Source organism: Bos mutus, chromosome 23, assembly GCF_027580195.1.
Source record: "Bos mutus isolate GX-2022 chromosome 23, NWIPB_WYAK_1.1, whole genome shotgun sequence".
Lineage (NCBI taxonomy): Eukaryota > Metazoa > Chordata > Mammalia > Artiodactyla > Bovidae > Bos > Bos mutus.
This window is the reverse complement of record NC_091639.1, coordinates 15,179,755-15,202,673: the sequence shown is the minus strand read 5'-3', so window position 1 is coordinate 15,202,673 and position 22,919 is coordinate 15,179,755. Positions and strand designations below refer to the sequence as shown.

Sequence of the window (22,919 nt, the reverse complement as noted above, 5' to 3'; positions counted from 1 at the left end):
TACGCATTTCACAGAATTGTGTCTGGCACATATTAAGCAACATACATTGTTGTTGCTATTGTTTAGTCATACTCCTTGCCCAATTTGGAACCAGTCTGATGTTCCATGTCCGGTTCGAACCGTTATTTCTTGACCCTCATACAGAAGACAGGTTTCTCAGGAGACAGGCAAGTTGGTCTGGTATCCCCATCTCTTTCAGAATTTTCCACAGTTTGTTGTGATTCACACAGTCAAAGGCTTTAGTGTAGTCAATGAAGCAGATGTTTTTCTGGAAATCCCTTGCTTTCTCTATGATCCAATGAATGTTGGCAATTTGATCTCTGGTTCCTCTGCCTTTTCTAAATCCAGCTTGTACATCTGGAAGTTCTCGGTTCATGTACTGCTAAAGTTTAGCTTAAAGGATTTTTGAGCATTGCCTTGCTAGCATGTGAAATGAGCACAATTGTATGGTAGTTTGAATATTCTTTAGCACTGATATATACATTAGCAATGATTAATTTTATTCTCACTTGTATTGAGTCATATCCATATAGCTTTATCATCCTATTAGACAAACATGTGCCTATTTATGTCTACAAGGAGTCCTTACCCCATAAGGGACAGTCTAGAAATAAGAGTGACATTGGACAAGGGGCAGCTGACCTCAAAAGGTTCATCTCAAAAAAAAAAAAAAAAACATTGTAAATTGGGACAAGGAACAGAGTGGACCAAATTTATACATGCAATACAGCAAACATGAGTAGGATGAATAATTGAACATAAAATTGGGACAGTATAGAAGGAAAAGATAAGTGTTATTTAAGAAATAAAGGTACTCATATTATACACAATATGATCAAATAAATAGTCATCTCAGCTCATCCACAATCTAGCATGATCTGAGAGTTTCAATTTGTTTCTTGGCTAAAGCAACTAATATACCCTTTTACATTTTAAGTTAGAACTGTAAAACTGTATGGCAAAACCAATACAATATTGTAAAGTAATTAGCCTCCAATTAAAATAAATAAATTTAAATTAAAAAAAGTCACTTTGATAATTTACCAATACATGGAATGAAATTTGTTACAAATGGAATCCTTTCCCTAACTGATAAATACAACATTTAAATGAAATTTGTATATCCATATTTAATTTGAAAGCCATAAAACTTTGAAAAGTGTAAGATTTTGATGGAGGTGATCATTTTCACTTGAAAGAAATAATTACCCATAGAACTCTTAAAATATTTAAATATAAACAAAAAAAAAAGCTATGAGTTCTATCAGAGGTTTAAAAAAAAATCAAGGTAAAGGTGTTAAGAGTGATATCGTTGACAAACAGTCACAGAGATACTTTCATCTGGGAACAAGTGATAAGGCTCCAACTGACTCCGGAGAACGATTAGCAGTCGGAGAAGTTTAGAAACTCTTACCTCAAGCAGTGACAGTATGAACTGAATCCTCTTAACAGTGGAAGAATGTTTGCTGATTTACTTACTAAGGGGCTTTCCTATACAGTAATATGAGAGACGTAAGAGGATGAGAACGTGAAAGGAAATATCCAGCAAGCTTGAAAAAGTCCACAGCCTCATTTTAAGAAACACTAAGTCCAAGAGAAGACAATGTTAAGTTATAATATAGGGGAAGAAATTTAACTTCATGCATTTACAATGGCTACCTAGGGGAAATTTTGAAAAACACATGGCCAAATAAATCAGAAATAATTTAAAAATACAACATTAACTCAACATTTATCGAGTACTCACTTTGTCCTAGACACTGAAGTCAGAGGTAGTAACAGTGACAACTGAAATACTTTCTAAACTCACGATGCTCATGATGCAGTAGAAAATACAAATTCTACCTTCTGAAAAGTGCCACAATCAAGGCAAACAGGGAATGCTGTAGGTGTAAAGGAAGGTATTCAGTCTGGTCATGAGGGAGGAACAAGCAGCCACCCAAAGAAAGGTGCACACAACAGTGTCAGCAGGATTGCCCGAAGTGAGTGGAGAAGTCGTAAGACTTGCTTGGGGCTGGGGGGAAGGTTCTGAATCTTCCACACAGAGCCAGAGTTAGTCCTGGACAAGTTCACAAAGTCAGCTGAAAGGCCTCCAGGGCTTTTAGGGAAAAATCAACATTCCTTGGTCTTTGGTCGCAGTGGTGGGATGAACCAGAAGGTGATGAGACAAGAGCAAAGATGACCAGTGACAAGACAGTTGCCATAGTGTAGGGGTAAAGGATGGCACGGGCTGGGAAAGAGGCAGGAAGATGCTGAAGCAGGAAAGATAAGTTCACCTGTTCTCAATGGGAAAGAGCATGAAGAAAGCAAAGGGCAGGTAAAGAACAATTTTTTAAAAGAGGGAAGGAAGATAAAATTTTAAAGGAGCAGGAAGGCTTAAATCTGTGGGAAATGTGAGGCAGATGCATAAATGGAGGGACCCCTAGAGGTTTAAATTTAAGTTTATTATCAGCCTATGATAATGTAGATCAAAGTGGGAAATAAGTAACTTTATCAGATGCAGTCATAATTTAAACAAAAGGAAATAAAACCAAGTATGACTGGTTATTCCAGGAGTTAAGAGTCAGGCAGAACTCAGAGTGCTTGATATCCAGTCACAACGTGTATTTATTTGCAGTTTAAGGCTCATAAAAGTAACACTGAAAAACCTTCATTTCAGATAGTTAAGAATCAGAATATGGTTAGGATCTTGGGCAATGTTTACTATAAAACCCACTCAAAAAATAGTCAAAGATGATGGGTGTAGTAACCATTTTACAGAATGAAATACTCTTCTTAAAAAGATTTTATCCAAGGGCAGAGCTGAAAAATAAAATCCGTGTTTATAACCAAAAAGGAAAAGTTAGAATAATGTTAATTTTTTTATTTTTTATCTTTATAAAGACAAAAACTTTTGCTGCAAATATAAGCGTAACTGTGTACAGGGAACATTTTAGAGGGAATGATATTCAGGTATGATTCTTTAAAAAATTCATTTTTTATTTTTCTTTCCCATGGAAATGTTCAATTACTTTCCTATATCATATAGCCAGGAAAACAAACAAATAAACAAAAAACTAGAGTACACTGAATGTTTAATGAGTAAATGCAAGAGAAGCTTACCCAGTATTGATGGAAATGATTTCGATGAGTGGATTCTTCCTAATCTTTGGCAAATCCAGTCGTGCTCCCCCCAAACGTTTTCCATTATCCTTTTTCTGACCCAACAGTCTCACAGAGTGACCTTCAAATAAAGCACATAAATATATGTGAGCATGAGTCATACAACATCACTTTAATTTACTGCTTTCAACAAATCTGTTGATATTTGCATTTAACTTTTTCTTTTATAAAAAGAAGAAAACAAACAAAATGACCCAGAGAAGATATAATCATTGACCTTAAGTAATACTACCAAAGGGAAAGGCAGCTGTGGCCAAGTCCTCCAGTCATAAGCGCCTTGCTTAGAATATTTGCACATTTATACTGCACAGATGAGAGAAATAGGAATATCTTCAGAGTGTCATTCCACAGGTCTGAGTGGTCTCTAACACAGACATGTATAGAAAGTAGGAAGGGTTCACTTGGGCACTGGTCCTGAAGGCCAAGTGCAAAAGCAGATCATCTGCTCAAGGCAAACTGTCAATCAAAGAAGTAAAAAATAAAAAGCTGAGATAAAATGACACACGAGGGTTGGATATTTAAGAAAAAAAAGTTTTTAAACAATTTTTCAAAAACCATTACAAAAGAATCAGAACACTAAGACCCATTAAAATTCTGAATTAAGCTGTGGTACATATACACAATGGAGTATTACTCAGCCATTAAAAAGAATACATTTGAATCAGTTCTAATGAGATGGATGAAACTGGAGCCTATTATACAGAGTGAAGTAAGCCAGAAGGAAAAACAGCAATACAGTATACTAACGCATATATATGGAATTTAGAAAGATGGTAACAATAACCCGGTGTACGAGACAGCAAAAGAGAGACTGATGTACAGAACAGTCTTATGGACTCTGTGGAAGAGGGAGAGGGTGGGAAGATTTGGGAGAATGACATTGAAACATGTAAAATATCATGTAAGAAACGAGTTGCCAGTCCAGGTTCGATGCACGATACTGGATGCTTGGGGCTAGTGCACTGGGGCGACCCAGAGGGATGGTATGGGGAGGGAGGAGGAGGAGGGTTCAGGATGGGGAACACATGTATACCTGTGGCAGATTCATTTTGATATTTGGCAAAAAACTAATACAATTATGTAAAGTTTAAAAATAAAATAAAATTAAAAAAATAAAAATAAAATAAAAAACTGTAGACTTACAGACAAGTTGGAAGAACTGAACAAAGAATTTCCATCTGCTTGATATTTCCTAATTATTATTTTCCGTATTTACTTTGCCATTTTATTTATATATATACATATGATTTTTTTAATAATATCACTGAGGTACATCCTGTATAATTCACCCATTGTACATACACAATTCAACAATTTTAAATAAACTTATACAGCTGTACAGTCATCATGACCCATTTTTAGAACATTTAGAACATCACCTCCAAAATTCCCTCAAGCTTATTTATAGTCTATCCCTGCTCCCATACCAAAGATACATTTTGTTAACCTATCAACCAGCTGATGAACATTTGGACTGTTTCCAATTAACCTTTTATAATAATGCTTCTATGAATATCTGAATACAGATCTTCATGCATATATATGTGTTCATTTCTCTTGGATAGATATCCAGGAAAATTGTGGGTTATGCTGTAAATTTAAATTTTATAAGAAAAAACTGTTTTTGAAAGTACTACCATTTTACATCCCACCAGCAATGTATGAAGGTTTGAGTTTCTCCACATCACCAAGACCTTATACTGTAACTTCTGAGAACAGCTATTCCAGTGAGCATGTAATGGTATATTACTGTGCTTTGAGTGACTATGCATTACATGATGATAATGATACTGAACACCTTTTCATGTGATTAGCCAACTGTAATGGTAAATTTTATCGTAAAGTTGACTGGGCCACAGGGTGCCCAGACATTTAGCCAAACACTATTTTGGGTGTGTCTGTGGGGGTGTTTCTGCATGAGACTGATATTTGAATTAGTAGACTTGAGTAAAGCAGATTGCTCAGCCTAACACTGGTAGGCCTAGTGCAATTAATCAAAGACTTGAATAGAACAAAAAGGCTGAGTAAGAGGGAACTCCTCCCATCTGACTACTGAGCTGAGTAAGCAGTCTTTGCCAGCCTTCAGACTCAGACTGAAATATTAGATCTTCTGGGGTCTCATGCCTTCCCAGTTGCCTACCAGAACTTACACTGTCAACTCTCCTGATTCTCTGGCCTTTGGGCTTGGACCAGAACTACACATCAGGTCTCTGGAGTCTTCATCTTGTTGACTACAGACATTGGGAATTCTCAGCCTCCATGATGGTGGGAACAAGTAACATAATAATACCTGCTTTTACACACACACACACACACCCTACTGGGCTCTCTTTCTCTGAGAGATGTCTACTCTAGTATTTTGCCAATATTTTAGTTGTAGTGTTTGTCTTATTATTGAATTATAAGAATTCTTTACATATTCTGGTTATATGACCTTTATGACATATATGATTTGTAAATATTTTCTCAGTCTGTGGCTTAGAGTTTCACTTTCATGATAGCATATTTTGAAAACTGAAGCTTTTTTAAATTTAATGAAGCTCAACTTACCTATATTTTATTTTATAGCCCATGCTTTGGGTGTCATATCTAAGAACTCTTTGACTAGACCAAAAGCCCAAAGATTTCTCCTACATTTTCTTCTGCAAGTTTTATCATTTTCATTCTAATAATTGGGTCTAGGGCCCACTGTGTTACTTTTTTTGTTTTAATAAAAGTCTAACTTTATTTTTGCACACAGATATTCAACTGTCCCAGCTTCATTTCTTTTCCTTCTTCCTCCTTTGCGCTATTGTCATCACATATATTAACATCAGTTCAGTTCAGTTGCTCAGTCATGTCTAACTCTTTGCAACCCCATGGACTATAGCCTGCCAAGTTCCTCTGTCCATGGAATTCTCCAGGCAAGAATACTGGAGAGAGTGGCCAGTCATTCCCTTCTCTAAGGGATCTTCCCAACCCAGGGATCAAAGCTGGGTCCCTTGCATTGCAGGCAGATTCTTTACCATCTGAGGCACCAGGGAAGCCCTCAAATAGTTGTATAAACCCAAAAATATAATGCTAGAATTGTTGTTTTATACAATTGCATGTTTTTTAAAATGTTAAAAATACCATGTACAGAGTACAATATATTTACCCACATAATCACCACTTCTGCTGCTGCTAAATCGCTTCAGTCGCATCCGACTCTGTGCGACCCCACAGACAGCAGCTCACCAGGCTCCACCATCCCTAGGATTCTCCAGGCTCCACCATCCCTAGGATTCTCCAGGCAAGAACACTGGAGTGGGTTGCCATTTCCTTCTCCAATGAATGAAAGTAAAAAGTGAAATTGAAGTCACTCAATCATGTCTGACTCTTAGCAACCCCATGGACTGCAGCCCACCAGGCTCCTCCGTCCATGGGATTTTCCAGGCAAGAGTACTGGGGTGGGGTGCCACTGCCTTCTCCAAATCACCACTTCTAGCACTCTTCATTTCCTCCTGGGAATTTCCAATTTGGCACCACTTTCTGCCTGAAAAATTATCTTTAATATTTCTTATAAACCAAGAAAAATTGGTATTTGGAAATGTCTTTAGTTTGCTGTTATTTGTGAAGGATACTTTTGCTAAATATAGAAATCTTGGTTGACAGTTTTGTTCTCTGAGTACCGAATGCATCACTCCACTGTCTTTGACCTCTGTTGCTTCTGATGAGAAGTCAACCATTAATCTTTTTGTTCTCTCACACATAGTATTAATATGTAATTTGTCTTATGCAATAAAGATTTTCCCTCTCTTTCAACGATGACTATGATGTGCATAGGTGCAGATCTCTGGGATTTTTCCACATGGAACTCACTTAGCTTTTTGGATCCAAAAGTAACAGTTTTCATCAACTTCCGGAAGTTTTCATCCAGTACTGTTAAAAAATGTTGTTGTTGTTATTGCTTTTTTATTGGATTCTTTTGTGACTCCCATGATGATACATCTGTTGGTGTGTCAGATGTCCCACTGGTCTCTGAGGCCTTTCTCATTTTTCATCTGCTCTTCTACCTAAGCCTGGTCTTTCTCCTAGTCTATCCACAAATGTTCTTCTGCCATCTCAGATCTGCAGTTGAACCTCTCTAATGCATGTTTCACTTCAGGTACTGTACTTTTCAACTCCAGATTTTCCACTGGTTCTCATATAATTTCCAATATTTTGTAATTCTTTATTCAAGTCACTGTCATCATCCTTTTCTTAAGACTTTTAACATCACTTCACTTAGTTCTATCAAGTCTCTGTCTTCTAAATCCACCACTTCTGGCCAAAGACAATTGATACTTATTGCTTTGTCCCACCTTGATTATGGTTATACTTGGTTTTGTTTTCATTTCATTGAAGCATAGTTGATTTACAAAGTTGTGTTTAATGTCTGCTACATAGCAAAGTGGCTCACTTACATGTATATTTGGTTTCTTTATATCTATTATAATATTCTATTAAATATTAGAAATTTTAGGTAATATATTGCAGCAATTCTCAATTCAAATTTATCCCCTAAAGGTTGCTGCTGTCTTTGTTTAGTAATTCACTAAACAATGGACTAAATCTGTGAATTCTATGTCTCCACAATGAACGGCCATTGATCTCCCTTCTTGGTTTTTTTGGCTTTTATGCCCCCAGACATAACTTTCTAGCAATCAATTCTGTATCTGCATAGCAAAGCTAAGTGAAGGACTAGTCAACATATGCTCAAATGCCTTAAGCCAGTAAAAGTCCTAACTACGTGTTGTTGACTAATCTGTGTGTGAGCTGAGAGCATTCAATGTTAGGGCCATTTTCAAGTCTGCCCCACCTTTTACTTTCTCCTGGACTTTTTTGCGTCCTCTCCCATCTTCTCAGGGTGTGCATGCAAGCTCCAACAGACAGGTAAGTTTAAGTGGCTTGGGCCCACTCTGGTCCCTGCTGGGCACATGTACCCTCTAATCAACTTTCAGTCTGTGAAGAGTTATCAAGCATCCTCTCTCTGTCTCACTTCCCAGAAGTCTCTGCTAAAGCTGTGGCTAGTCTGTCTGTCTACTACTTCTGCCAAACAAGCTACAACTTCAGGTATATAGAGTCAGAGACACTCCATCCCCTACCTACCGACCCCCGCTCCCCAGCCTCCAACTTACTCACCCCTAGCCACTTGCCATTAAAGTCTAAACAGTTCTCCAAGTCAACTGAGGCTTCTTGGTGCAGCAGTGAAGCTGCTGGTCTTCACAGCCTGCTCTGCCCTAGGTGAACAACCTTGCCTATGGAGCTGGGGAAAGAAAATAACAGTACCACCTTAGACTCACACTGTTCTTACCGAAAGCACAAACACCTTAGACTCATATTGTTTTTACCCAAAGTTCAGTTGTTCCCACAAAGAAACACTTCTCAGTTTGCTGACTGCTATTGGTCAATTTCCACAGTGCCAGAATGGTTTGTTTTTGACCATTTGTCCAGTTTTATTGCTGCTTGTGGGGAGATTTGTTGACCTTCACATACAGTCATGCCACAAGCTAATCAAAGCCAAATTTTTTAAAGCAATTATTTAAAATAACTTCAAATACATAATTAGCACAGATATAAGATTCATATAAGCAATTATATGTATGTTTCATCATCCCTCAATTCAGAAAGATATATTGCTTAAACATCTCCTGTACAGACAGCTTTTCAGGACTAGAAGTAATAAAACCATTAGTCATACCCTTTTTGTACTAATCACTTTAATAAGAAACATTAAGTACTTCATTTACTCTGAAAATTCTTGCTCTGATGGAGAAACAGCTCGACTCAGGCAAGCATTTGGCATACCAGATTTCACAGATTTCAGATAAGTTCAACTCTTCCATCACAAGTCCAGTTAATGAAGAGGTGAGCAAGATTGGCATGATAACATAATAGTTCTGAGAGATGCCAAAAGTTCAATAATGACTATGCAAAGGCATGCTATTTTCATACTAGCATGAGACAAATTTCATTATATCCTGCTGAGACTTCAGCAATATGAGCCCATACTAATAACATTTGATAAATTATTCATCTCCACTATCTACATGCAAATAAAGGAACATATCTCTGCCTGATGATATAATGAGTTATTTTCCAATCCAATGATTCATTAAAGAGTGGCAGACCTAACAATAGTCTGGGTCTTTTTTTTTTAATTGAAAAAATATACTACACTAAAAATAAAGTAGGATATAATATAAAAGCCCTTCATTATATCTGGCCAAAGATGAAAGAAAGGAAATTCAATCACATAATGATTACTAAAAATAAAAACAGGCTAGCAGTATAAAACTTTTATAACTGTTATATACCATCTCTTTTAAAAATCTTTTTGCAAACAGAATTGCTGCATCAAATTAACCCCTTATATCTACAGACCACAGAATAAAAACATATACTCTTAATATTAATACAAATCATTATCCATTATATGAGTATGTATCAGTATTACCCTCTAAAACAAATTGAAATTTGGCAAAATAAAGAATAAAACTGAAGAAGTCTTAAACAAGGTTTATCTGTGGGACAGAAAGATAGGAAAAAAGGACTCAGGAAAGGGAAACATGCTCAAGGAATAAAAATGTGGAAGGCAAAAAGGAAACTCTGAGAGCAAATTTATATTGAAAATGAACATGCTATACTTCTGAAGGGACCAAGCCACATGGTCCACCATTAGACACTCACACATGGCTTCTCTGTTCAATTCCTTCTGGATGGTCACTGATGCCTAGCACTGTAACGGAAAGAGAACGCTGTTCAATGAATACTGATTTATTTTGTGACTACTGTGAATTTCTTCACCCTTTGTGGCTAAAGAGAAGGAGAGGAAGAAAAGAAAACAGGACAACAGAATTTGAAAGAAAAGCCAAGTGAAAATATTAATTTTTACATCCTTTCAATGGGCTTCCCTGATAGCTCAGGTGGTACAGAATCTGCCTGCAATGCAGGAGACCGCGGTTCAAACCCCGGGTTGGGAAGATCCCCTGGGGAAGGAATAGGCTACCCACTCCAGTATTGTTGGGCTTCTCTTGTGGCTTAGCTGGTAAAGAATCCACCTGCAATGCGGGAGACCTGGGTTCGATCCCTGGGTTGGAAAGATTCCCTGGAGAAAGGAACAGCTACCCACTCCAATATTCTGGCCTGAAGAATTCCATGGACTATATAGTCCATGGGGTCACAAAGGGTCGGACACAACTGAGCAACTTTCACTTTTTCAATCACACATAATAAGAGGAGGAAGTATTAATAGGAACAGTTGGAAACAATTATGCTCAGGGTAACCACGTCAACTGATAATAACATGAGACCACTGAGGAGACAGAAATAAAGATGTAAGTGATTAAAACAGAAATGTATGGTTTTAATGCAACGATGAAAAAAGAAGATTGCCTTATATGTAGAATGGGACACACTCAAATGTTCTATTTCCAGAGATCTTTTATCTTTCCAATTTTCAATGTAAATTCACATTTCATCTCCTTTAAATAATGGTCAAATATGTCTCAGTGGGCTTATTAACCATCTTTAATAAACATCTCTCTAAGTTGTTACAAGTGTCACATAAAATTTGCCCTGTTAAACCAAATTTAATTTTAAGCCTGAGGCTTTCAGCAGTTATTTATAAATCAGCTACAAAACCCTGATTCTGTGCTGGTTTTTACATTTGATCTAATTCAGTAAAGAATGTTACTAAACCATTTTATTAGCTAAAATTATTACACATTACAAAGTATGGAACCTAAAGCTAGTTTGCTTTACATAATTCACTATTTATGCATACTTGTGAATTCATAATACTGATAAACCTATATGAAAAGGGCATGTTTTGAACAATAATTGCTATACTTGTTGAATCAACATTCAATGTTGTTTTGGATTTTTCAGGAGCAAATAATCTTTTCCAAATCTCACAGGGCTAATTGCACACTGAACGTTATTAGAGCTGAGGAAAAACATCCCACCCATACATACTAGAAAACCCAATCTGTCGACATATCAGGAATCCAATTATAATGGTCATTTACAAGCAGAAACGTACCAACCCCTGGAATATAAGTGTATATATAAATAGACACACACACAGAGTGATAGAAGTAGGACTACCTAAAAAAAAAATACATATTTATTAATGAAACTATGTTTCCATATAAAAATCAAACTTCCCCCTCTGATTCTTCAAACTAAAGTGAGTTGTACAAAAGCCTTAGAATATCATTACATACTAGAGAAGCACTGGTAATCTGACAACTTGTGTTTCAATTGTTTATTTATTTTCCCTTTAATTTCTTTTTCTTCTAACGGCTCTATTAACAGCCAGACTTTCCTTCAATATTTCATCCATTCCACCTAATTTTAAAGGTCATTCATTGTTTCCTTAATATGTGACCACCCACCTCTACCACCACCAAAGAGGCCTCATGCCAATTTTTTTTCATCCCTTACTAACTGCTCTCACTTCACACAAATTCAGTCCTATTAATAGACATTCCAAAGACCTATCTGAACCCTAAGCTCTGGGTCAGCCCCCTGGAAAACTTCCTAATAAAGCAATCCAACACGATGCTGGGGACAGAGGGTAAGAGAAGACAGACAGATACTCAAGCAAAAATTTCTAAAAACAAGTAAATGCACTACAAACACAACTCTCACCTAAGTAAATACATTCCCATCAATTTGAATATGGTTTAAGAATATTAGAAAGCCAATGCTCAATTTACTCTGTTTTTCTACAAAATGCTTGGCATTGTTTCTTGGCATAGCCTCCAAAGGCTTTTTAACTACTTAATTACACAGAAAAACAAAACTTTGGCCAAGTTTGTCTCTACTCCAACCAATGTCATTCTTTAGATGTAGGCTCCTCCCAAGAAAGCCAACATTCTCCAATAGTCACACTTAGTAACTCTCTTGAAACGCTGTCATCTTAAAAGAAGAGAGCAAAGTAAAACAAAGAAGTTGGGTTAAGTGAGAGAAGCAGCTAATCTAAGCTGGAAAATTTTACCTGAAATTCCAGAATTGATGCAAAAACACAAGATCAGTACAATCTGAGTGCCAATTTTAACTACTAAGATTTCAGCAATTATGAAAATTTTTAATGTTCACTAGAACAATGACACTTAGAAAAAAGACAATAAGAGAAGAATAGTAAGAATCAATTGTCCAAAAAGACAGAATTCAAAGCGTGAATCAAAGTAAAAGTGAAGAAAGCCTACTAAAGTTCTGATGTTACCAGCATGCATTTTCAGAGTTTGGGGTTGGAGAGGAAGACAGGACAAGAATAGAATACAAAGCCTAACCCCCCTTAAAAGTTTGAGGGTTATTTCAGTATCAAAACTCTTGTTGCACAAAAATGTATTTATATTGTAATTATAATGATGTGAAATTAATGTATGATCTGGAACTATGGGGAGAAGGCAATGGCAACCCACTCCAGTACTCTTGCCTGGAAAATCCCATGGATGGAGGAGCCTGGTAGGCTGCAGTCCATGGGGTCACACAGAGTCGGACATGACTAAAGTGACTTAGCAGCAGCAGCAGCTGGAACTATGGAAGGTGTAAAGAGGAAAACATGTTGGAATGGAATGTTCTCAGGCAATTTTTTTCTTTTATTTTCACAGCGTTATTGGTGTAACTAATGGCAACTATTTTAAAGTCATCACACTGGACAAAGAATACTTATAATAAACAATCTGCATAAGCAAGGTATCTTCATTAATGGAGATACACTCTGGAGGCAAATTACAAAAAGCACTTAATTGTAAGTTTTAATTACCTCTTTTCCAAGTGGATATATGACAAGTGATATTATGACAATGAGAGGAGACTTGTATGGTGCCAACGTATTTTTCACAATCTAAACCAAGTGTACATCAAAATAGTCAAATGTCCGAGCAGTCCCATGTCAGTAACTCCACCTTAGTACTGACTCTTAAAAACTCAGGTCATTGGCTACAGTAGGCTCTCCTGAATTCTAAAGTTAAGTAGCTCCAAGACTTTAACGTTTATAGCAGTAAAGCTACTCAACACTTCAGTTTCAGTAAGTAAGGCATCCACGGCAGCAAAGCAAAAACTTAATCATTGCTCATGCTCAAACCCATGTTCCCCAAATTACTGTACCAGTAATGGAAAGCAGAGATAACAGACCTAATAACAGATGGCATTCAAGGGTCCTTAAAAAAAAAAGAGAGAATGATATTATACAAGAATTGAGAACCTGCAAGCCACATTCAACTTTCAAAAACTGAAGCTCCAATCCCCAAGTCCAATCACAAATGAACATGTCAAGTTCCTCCTGCTATTATTCAAATCATTATAAAATATGACAGAGGAGAGGTGGAAACAGTATAAAAGCAGCCTCAAAGGAAGGAAGGTAGGGAAAGGGGCATCTGGCACTTGCTTATTGGCTTTAAATTCACACTCATGGTCCTCAACCCCTTGTGATAGGCATTATCACTGCCTTTCTGCAGAAATGTGAACAGGGAAACAAGTGTAGAAATATAAGGAAAACAAAGAGGAAGCACATTTTATATCACATCACAATACACTAATGCACACGCATAACTGGAACTGAAAGTTCCAAAATGCAACAGATGAGTAGAAAAATGAAGTATGTTTGAAATATTATATTCGTTATTTAGGTACAACATAAAGACTCCCCAAATACAAACACCCTGACCCCAAAAAAACTATTCTGTCTTGAGTCACCACAGTGACTTCTGCCCTAAAGGGATTTAAAGTCTTGAGGAAAACAACTTGTAAACAAATAACTGGAATGAAGTGCCAGAGATGATCAACATCTTTAAGTACAGTGGTTCACCGTGAGAGAGTGGTCAGCTTTCCTTAAAAAAGGAAAAAGATCAGGAAAGGCTTCAAGGAGAAATGACATGGTAGTGTGGGAGGCCAAGCAAGACAGGCGCCAAGTTGCATACACGACTCCTACATACATTTCCCAGCACATCTGGACACCATATTGCTAACACAGCAAGCACAGATCTTTGCTACAATTCCTGCTTGTTCATTTTCCACTTCTTAAAACCAACCTATCACTAAAATCAGAATTCACTGAAAAGACTTATTAAGACTTGGCATAAAGGAGCTCCACTGTGAAGAACCACACCTTCAAAATTAAATGTGTCTAAACATAGTTTACGAGGTAGAAATTATGTGGGTTTGAGATGCATTCCTAGTTCTAATCAGAAGACTGGTCAAACATTATTTTTAAAGCTTAATTCAAACCTTGAGTGTTGAATATTGGAGGGAAAAGAAAAACAACCTTAATTCAAGAAATTACAATTAATACTGATTATGAAATATTAAAGGCTGAAAGCTATCCACATCAAAATCCTCTGGTTACAGCTTCAATACTTATCTGGCCTAAACACAAAACTAGAATTTAGAACATAGGCTATATCCTTAAAAAACACAGGAGGATTTCTTGACCTAATCATTTAAGAGTAAAAACTGTACAAACTGCATTTTACTTTAAAACCCTCAAAAATTACTCTTAAAAAAACACCCAAGAGAATGCACTGTAGAATCTCTTAGCTTTTTTTTTTTTTTTGGTTAGATTAACTTTTTATTTGCTGCTTAAAGTTAATGAATATTAATATTCATAGGAATATTAGGAAATCACTCATTTCCTAAATTAAATACCTTTACAACAAGATTAAGACTAAAATATGCTTTTCAGAAATTTTTTAAAAGATATAGCAAATCTTTATTGAAGTGAAGTGAAAGTCGCTCAGTCATGTCCGACTCTGTGACCCCATGGACTATACGGTCCATGCAATTCTCCAGGCTGGAATACTGGAGTGGGTATTCCCTTCTCCAGGGGATCTTCCCAACCCGTGGATTGAATCCAGGTCTCCCACATTGCAGGTGGACTCTACCAGCTGAGCCACCAGCAAATCTTTATCAACTCCTTACAAAAAAGTTTTTTATGTTGGCACAAAATTAAATCGCATGCAAAACTGAGAAGGGGAGAGAAAAAGAAATCAAAGAGGGGAACAAGGAATGTAAAGGAACAAAATATGTGAGAGAATATGACAGGGAACTAGAAATAGGTGAGCCAGGACCTTAGTCAATAGTCAGGAAGGATGGAGATAATAAATAGGTCTCACTTTCTCACTTCCCTCCATTCAAGGTAAGCAGCTTAACAGAATTTGAGATTAGAGGACTAGGTTTCAAATTATGGTACACGGCAATGTACCATAATTACGGTATAATCAGCAATGCCAGGGTTCCTGTGGAGTACAAATGAATTAACGTATACCAAAGTGTAAGCTACAAAGAGCCAGAAAGAAGTTAATTACAGTTGCTACTGTAATTAATGCAATTGTAATCCTATCAAGACCTATAATGCAAATGACGTTTCTCAAAAGGAAGAAAGCAGGGAGATTTTTACAACTTTAAAGCACTGTAAGTTAAAGTCAGATTCCATTTATCTTTAAACCTCCGGAGGGCTAGGAAATAGGTCACAAATAATTGCATTGATAATGATAATCAGGTTTTCAAATAGTTTTTTTTTTTTTTAATGTATAAATCAAAGTAGATTCAAGGTCATCCCTCTCAGATCACTCACTGGCATTCTGATGCAATTTCTTGGATATGAAGGAAGAGAAAGAGGCAGAAGTAGGGCACCAGGAACTGTACCTGACCCTGGGTAAGTCTAAGCGTAGGTGCCCGGACAGCCATGGCTATCTTCCCACCCCAGGACACCTGAGTGACAGGATCCTTAGCATCATACCAGTGACTCACAAGGCAATGAATCCAGGTGAGAGGCCACATGGCAGAGTCTCCAGCCCCCTGGCTTCCCCAGGTTCAAATAAAAGACCCTACTACCTTGCCATTCTGGTGAAGGGTCCCCCTCCCAGTAAACACTCTACAGAATCACTGCTGCAAGTGAAATCCATGCCTTACATTAAATCCTCTCAAATTACTTCCCCCTCCCCCCAGCAATCCCAGCCACCAAGATGCAAAATACCTGTCTCAAAGCCCCAAAATAAACACGCCCCAGGGTAGAACTGAAAGTTGCTTTAGCGAAGCACGAAACTCTTAAGCAACATTGGGAATTCCATAGCCTGTCACCACCTAGGAGAGCGATACCAGGGAATGGAATAAGGGCAAAGGACTGAGGGACCTGTCTTTATTCAAGACCCTCTTCACTGGAGAATATGAAGACACAGAGAAGACAAATGCACAGTGTGTCTGCCACAAATGCCTTCAGATTCATTTTGTAAGTAAGACAACATAGGGGGAAAAAAGGAAAATCTGGCATGTGGAGATTAGGCTGCAAGAAAAAGCTACTGACATTACAGTAACTTTTGCTAGAGATCACTGTCCAAAATGTCACCATTTCCTTCTAATGACAGGCTCGGAAGCTCAGTTTTATACTGCAGACTCCCAACGCTCCTAAAATTTCCGAGTTGAAGGGACCTACCATATCCTACAATTTATGGGCCAGGAAATGGAGAACCAAGGAGCTTGTGTCGGTTGTTAAACACGACACTGTGAGCAGCAGAGCCAAGTATTTCAGCATAACCCTGCATAGTCTCAATCAATGATTCTCACCCATTACAGCACCAGACTTCAGGGCAGCTTAAAGAAATGGTGCACTTGAATTTCAGAGTTACAATAAAGATTTCATGTGTTGGAAGGCATCTTTCATGAAGACATTTCAATTACTATTTCTTTCTTACTCAATACAGCATATGCTTTGTTATAAAACAGTAGTACTGATTAAGTTTCTACTTAAAAATGCATCCATAGTTGATCTCCTAACTGGAGATTCTACAAATGAATTTTTCCATCTTCAAACTAGTAAGCAAAATTGGTATTTATTCTTGCAGTCTCCGAAGTAATGGCTGCATGTATGCTGTATGCTTTGTAGAGGGTTATGAGATGAAATTTTCAAAGAAAATATGTGCATCTTCAAACATTAGATACAGAACTTTAATATTAACTGAGCATTCTTTCTCAACATCAGTTGCTACCAAGATTAGATTTTCTAAGGAAGGGCCAATGACATCACCTAATAGAAGAAAACCTACAACTTGTCTCATTAAGTAAATTCTTCTGTCAAAATGTTCAAGAAAAAGAGAGGATCAGATTTCAATTTCTTGTCCAGTAACAGAGGTGATGGAATTCCAGTTCAGCTATTTCAAATCCTGAAAGATGATGCTGTGAAAGTGCTGCACTCACTATGCCAGCAAATTTGGAAAACTCAGCAGTGGCCACAGGACTGGAAAAAGTCAGTTATCATTCCAATCCCAAAGAAAGGCAATGCCAAAGAATGCTCAAACTACCGCACAATTGCACTCATCTCACAGGCTAGTAAAGTAATGCTTAAAATTCTCCAAGCCGGGCTTCAGCATTACGTGAACCGTGAAATTCCTGACGTTCAAGCTGGTTTTAGAAAAGGCAGAGGAACCAGAGATCAAATTGCCAACATCCGCTGGATCATAGAAAAAGCAAGAGAGTTCCAGAAAAACATCTATTTCTGCTTTATTGACCATGCCAAAGCCTTTGACTGTGTGGATCACAATAAACTGTTGAAAATTCTGAAAGAGATGGGAATACCAGACCACCTGACCTGCCTCTTGAGAAATCTGTATGCAGGTCAGGAAGCAACAGTTCGAACTGGACATGGAACAACAGACTGGTTCCAAATAGGAAAAGGAGTACGTCAAGGCTGTATATTGTCACCCTGCTTATTTAACTTCTATGCAGAGTACATCATGAGAAACGTTGGACTGGAAGAAACACAAGCTGGAATCAAGATTGCGGGGAGAAATATCAATAACCTCAGATATGCAGATGACACCACACTTATGGCAGAAAGTGAAGAGGAACTCAAAAGCCTCTTGATGAAAGTGAAAGTGGAGAGTGAAAAAGTGGGCTTAAAGCTCAACATTCAGAAAACGAAGATCATGGCATCCGGTCCCATCACTTCATGGGAAACAGATGGGGAAACCATGGAAACAGTGTCAGACTTTATTTTTCTGGCCTCCAAAATCACTGCAGATGGTGACTGCAGCCATGAAATTAAAAGACATTTACTCCTTGGAAGGAAAGTTATGACCAACCTAGATAGCATACTCAAAAGCAGAGACATTACTTTGCCATCAAAGGTTCATCTAGTCAAGGCTATGGTTTTTCCTGTGGTCATGTATGGGTGTGAAAGGTGGACTGTGAAGAAGGCTGAGCACGGAAGAATTGATGCTTTTGAACTGTGGTGTTGGAGAAGACTCTTGAGAGTCCCTTGCACTGCAAGGAGATCCAACCAGTCCATTCTGAAGGAGATCAGCCCTGGGATTTCTTTGGAAGGAATAATGCTAAAGCTGAAACTCCAGTACTTTGGCCACCTCATGCGAAGAATTGACTCATTGGAAAAGACTCTGATGCTGGGAGGGATTGGGGGCAGGAGAAGAAGGGGACGACAGAGGATGAGATGGCTGGATGGCATCACTGACTCGATGGACGTGAGTCTGAGTGAACTCCAGGAGTTGGTGATGGACAGGGAGGCCTGGCGTGCTGCGATTCATGGGGTCGCAGAGTCGAACACGACTGAGCGACTGAACTGAACTGAACTGAACATCTGAACCATCAAATTACTCTATGTTACCAGTTTTCTCACTTGTCTGTGATATATGATTTTACTGGCTATAAAATATTTTCAAGAAATTTTTCAAAGATGTCAAAATTTTATGTATTTTTTGCTCCTGGGATTTTAGATAGTGCACCTCTAACATGACCTAACATGGTTTTTCACTTTGTATTTCTATTTTTATAGAACTCAGCTATAAAGTACTAAAGAAGAATTACCAATACAATTTTCTATTTTATTGACAGTCATATTGGAATAAGCAACACCACAATCAACCCACAATTTTACTCTCTATTTAAAAAATGTAATAAAGCTGCTAGGATTATTTTCCTAAGTTTACACTCTCAACTATTCTTGCCACATTTTACTAAACAAAAATAGTAGAGTCTTTAAATGAAGACAAACTTTTCCAAATAGTAAGAAAGCTCATATACACATGCAAAGTATAAAGCAGTGTACCACATACTAATTCTCTAAAAAGATAGTTACAGTAAAAGAACTTAGGTACACTGACGTTTTATTAATTATATTAATTTTAAGGACTTCTATGAGAGCCTCATAATAGGATTAATTGATCTACTTGGCATTACTAAAGAAAGTAGTGAAGTGAAGTCACGTAGTCTTGTCTGACTCTTTGCCACCCCATGGACTGTAGCCTACCAGGCTCCTCCATCCATGAAATTTTCCAGGTAAGAGTACTGGAGTGGGTTGCCATTTCTTTCTCCATAAAGTAGAGTAAACAGAAATTGGAACTACAGGACTCAGAAATATTTATATCTGAGAATACCAAATACTTGAAAAGAAAATTATTAATCTACAGACATGATTAATGTTATTGATGTTCAAACTTTATAAACTGTTTTGACATGGACAGCACTCATAAAAGTTTAGACTACAATAATGCATTTTTAGAGAACTCAACAATCTGCAATCTGCCAAGGCAGTATCAAACTCTGCAAAGAGTTAACATGTAAGCCCAATTTTCACAGCAGGCAAGTCCTTGTTAATATTTAAACAAGGAAGGATGGAGGTGCTTTACCAGACAGATCACTGAGACCACAAACACATGGGCTGGGTCATGGGAAGCCTGAGAAGTTCAAACTTAAAGTAATTTCCTTGCCTTGCTTTGAACAATCAAATCCAGTGAACCATTATAAAAGTTATGTGAAAATTATGTTACAATCATCAACCTAACGAATTAATCAACAGTATGCACCCACCCCACTCCCACTCTGGAACAAAGAAATCGAAGTTAATGAAACACCCAAGTCTTCATATCAATAAATCCCATTATCAGTAAAGGTAGCTGCAAACCATAAGATCATGCATCTCTGAATAGAAAATATAAATGATGAACACACAAAAGGAGTGTAATTAAATTAACAGAACCAAAACACATAAAACACTGAAGTTAGCACAGCAGAATTCACCTGGGAAACATATTATGCATTTGAGTTTTAAAAGCTTTAATGGCAGAAAAGTATTCAACCAACTTAAAGTTCTTTAACTACTTTTATTTTCAAAAATAAAATAAATGCAACTATTTCCCATGTTTAAAGAAGACTCTTGGGAGAGCATCACTTGGCTATTTTTGAAGCAGATAAATAATACTGGGACTACTTATTATTTCTGTGGCTAGAAACAGGATTGATAATTTATAAAGTTATAGATATCCAGACAAGACACAGTGGTTTCTTCTCACGAACTGTCCTATGCAGTCATTATTCCAAACCATCTATTATAGAATAAAGTGATGTGAAGAAATCAACTTACAGTCTTCTGGGAGAATTTTGCTGTTGGGGTCATAAAGAAATTTGCTTGGTCTTATTTCTAAAACTATTATGATTTAAAAAATGCTATCTAAAAGAAATATGATGAATAAAAAGTTCATTCTAGGACATACAAGAAATATAGAGGACAAATAAGTAAAGGTGAGGACTATGGTTATTCGGGGAAACTAAAGGAGAGGAGAGAAGGGAAAGAGAATGGAAAGAACACCAACTGACACATCTAAGGAGGCAAAAACGCAATGCTTACCAACCTGTAATCACAGGTTAATACAGAACATACAGGTAAAACAAATCGGCTCATGGAAAAAAAAAAAAAAAAGATTGCAATAAATTCTGGCTCCTTTAGTTATCAGAAGGCAGAAGTTACCACCTATCTAACTGCACCCGTGACACTGGAAGTGCTCACAACATGTAGAACCAACATCCACCTGTTCCCACTACATTCAGACTATAGTAACAGAGGCTGTGCAGGAGTGTCCTTCAAAGCATATTTTGAAAAATCAAGAAAATTATTTTACTAAAAAGCAAATACTGAAAAAGCAGATGTGATGCAATTCTATCTGTGATCCAATACTATCCCAGGTGTACGAGGTTACTTGTCCGAGCTCAGGTCACTTGCTCATTAAGTTTGAAACATCTTCAAGAAAATCTCCACTGGACTTTGTAGGGAGGTTACTCAAGTCACTAACACTGATAAAACTATACTTGAGACAGATCTGCCTTGCAGTCTCAATTTACAAAAACTTTATATTCTAAATCAGTAACAAATGCAAAGTACAATTCTGACAAAGTAAAGATTAATAGAATGTGTTAAATAAGAAAGAACTGTTCAGTGAAGTACCCTGGGAATTCAGGTCAGTCTAATCCAGGATCACATCAATTACCAAGAAGTCAGAAGAAATGGAAAATCAATTAAACTTGCAGATTGTACCGTATTGGAAAGCTCTGAATTACCAACACTGGAGGCATCTGGAATTAGACTAAATGAAATACCAGCAAAACAGATAAAACAACAGAGGCCTCCTTTACTAGAGACTGATGAGGGATAATCACGAAGGTGTGATTACTCACCTAGAGCCAGACATCCTGGAATGTGAAGTCAAGTGGGCCTTAGAAAGCATCACTATGAACAAAGCTAGTGGAGGTGATGGAATTCCAGTTGAGCTCTTTCAAATCCTGAAAGATGATGCTGTGAAAGTGCTGCACTCACTATGCCAGCAAATTTGGAAAACTCAGCAGCGGCCACAGGACTGGAAAAAGTCAGTTTTCATTCCAATCCCAAAGAAAGGCAATGCCAAAGAATGCTCAAACTACTGTACAATTGTACTCATCTCACATGCCAGTAAAGTAATGCTCAAAATTCTCCAAGCCAGCTTCAGCAATACGTGAACCATGAACTTCCAGATATTCAAGCTGGTTTTAGAAAAGGCAGAGGAACCAGAGATCAAATTGGCAACATCCGCTGGATCATAGAAAAAGCAAGAGAGTTGCAGAAAAACATCTATTTCTGCTTTATTGACCATGCCAAAGCCTTTGACTGTGTGGATCACAATAAACTGTGGAAAATTCTGAAAGAGACAGGAATACCAGACCACTTGACCTGCCTCTTGAGAAACCTATATGCAGGTCAGGAAGCAACAGTTAGAACTGGACATGCAACAACAGACTGGTTCCAAATAGGAAAAGGAGTACGTCAAGGCTGTATATTGTCACCCTGCTTATTTAACTTGTATGCAGAGTACATCATGAGAAATGCTGGGCTGGAAGAAACACAAGCTGGAATCAAGATTGCCGGGAGAAATATCAATAACCTCAGATATGCAGATGACACCACACTTATGGCAGAAAGTGAAGAGGAACTAAAGAGCCTCTTGATGAAAGCAAAAGAGGAGAGTGAAAAAGTTGGCTTAAAGCTCAACATTCAGAAAATTAAGATCATGGCATCTGGTCCCATCACTTCATGGGAAATAGATGGGGAAACCGTGGAAACAGTGTCCGACTTTATTTTTTGGGGCTCCAAAATCACTGCAGATGGTGACTGCAGCCATGAAATTAAAAGACACTTACTCCTTGGAAGGAAAGTTATGACCAACCTAGATAGCATATTCAAAAGCAGAGACATTGCTTTGCCAACAAAGGTCTGTCTAGTCAAGGCTATGGTTTTTCCAGTAGTCATGTACGGATGTGAGAGGTGGACTGTGAAGAAAGCTGAGCGCCAAAGAATTGATGCTTTTGAACTGTGGTGTTGAAGAAGACTCTTGAGAGTCCCTTGGACTGCAAGGAGATCCAACCAGTCCATTCTAAAGGAGATAAGCCTTGGGTGTTCTTTGGAAGGACTGATGCTAAAGCTGAAACTCCAA

General features: G+C 37.6%; 1 protein-coding gene across 3 annotated transcripts in view; it reads right to left on the bottom strand.

Annotated features, from left to right (window-relative positions):
* Positions 1-22,919, bottom strand: part of CDKAL1 (CDK5 regulatory subunit associated protein 1 like 1) — a 634,266-nt gene that overhangs the window by 412,738 nt on the left and 198,609 nt on the right. For all 3 annotated transcript variants that reach the window (XM_070360762.1, XM_070360760.1, XM_070360761.1), the window contains one exon: positions 3,103-3,223. In XM_070360762.1, coding sequence (XP_070216863.1) covers positions 3,103-3,223 — 121 coding nt within the window. The remainder of the gene's footprint in view (positions 1-3,102; positions 3,224-22,919) is intronic.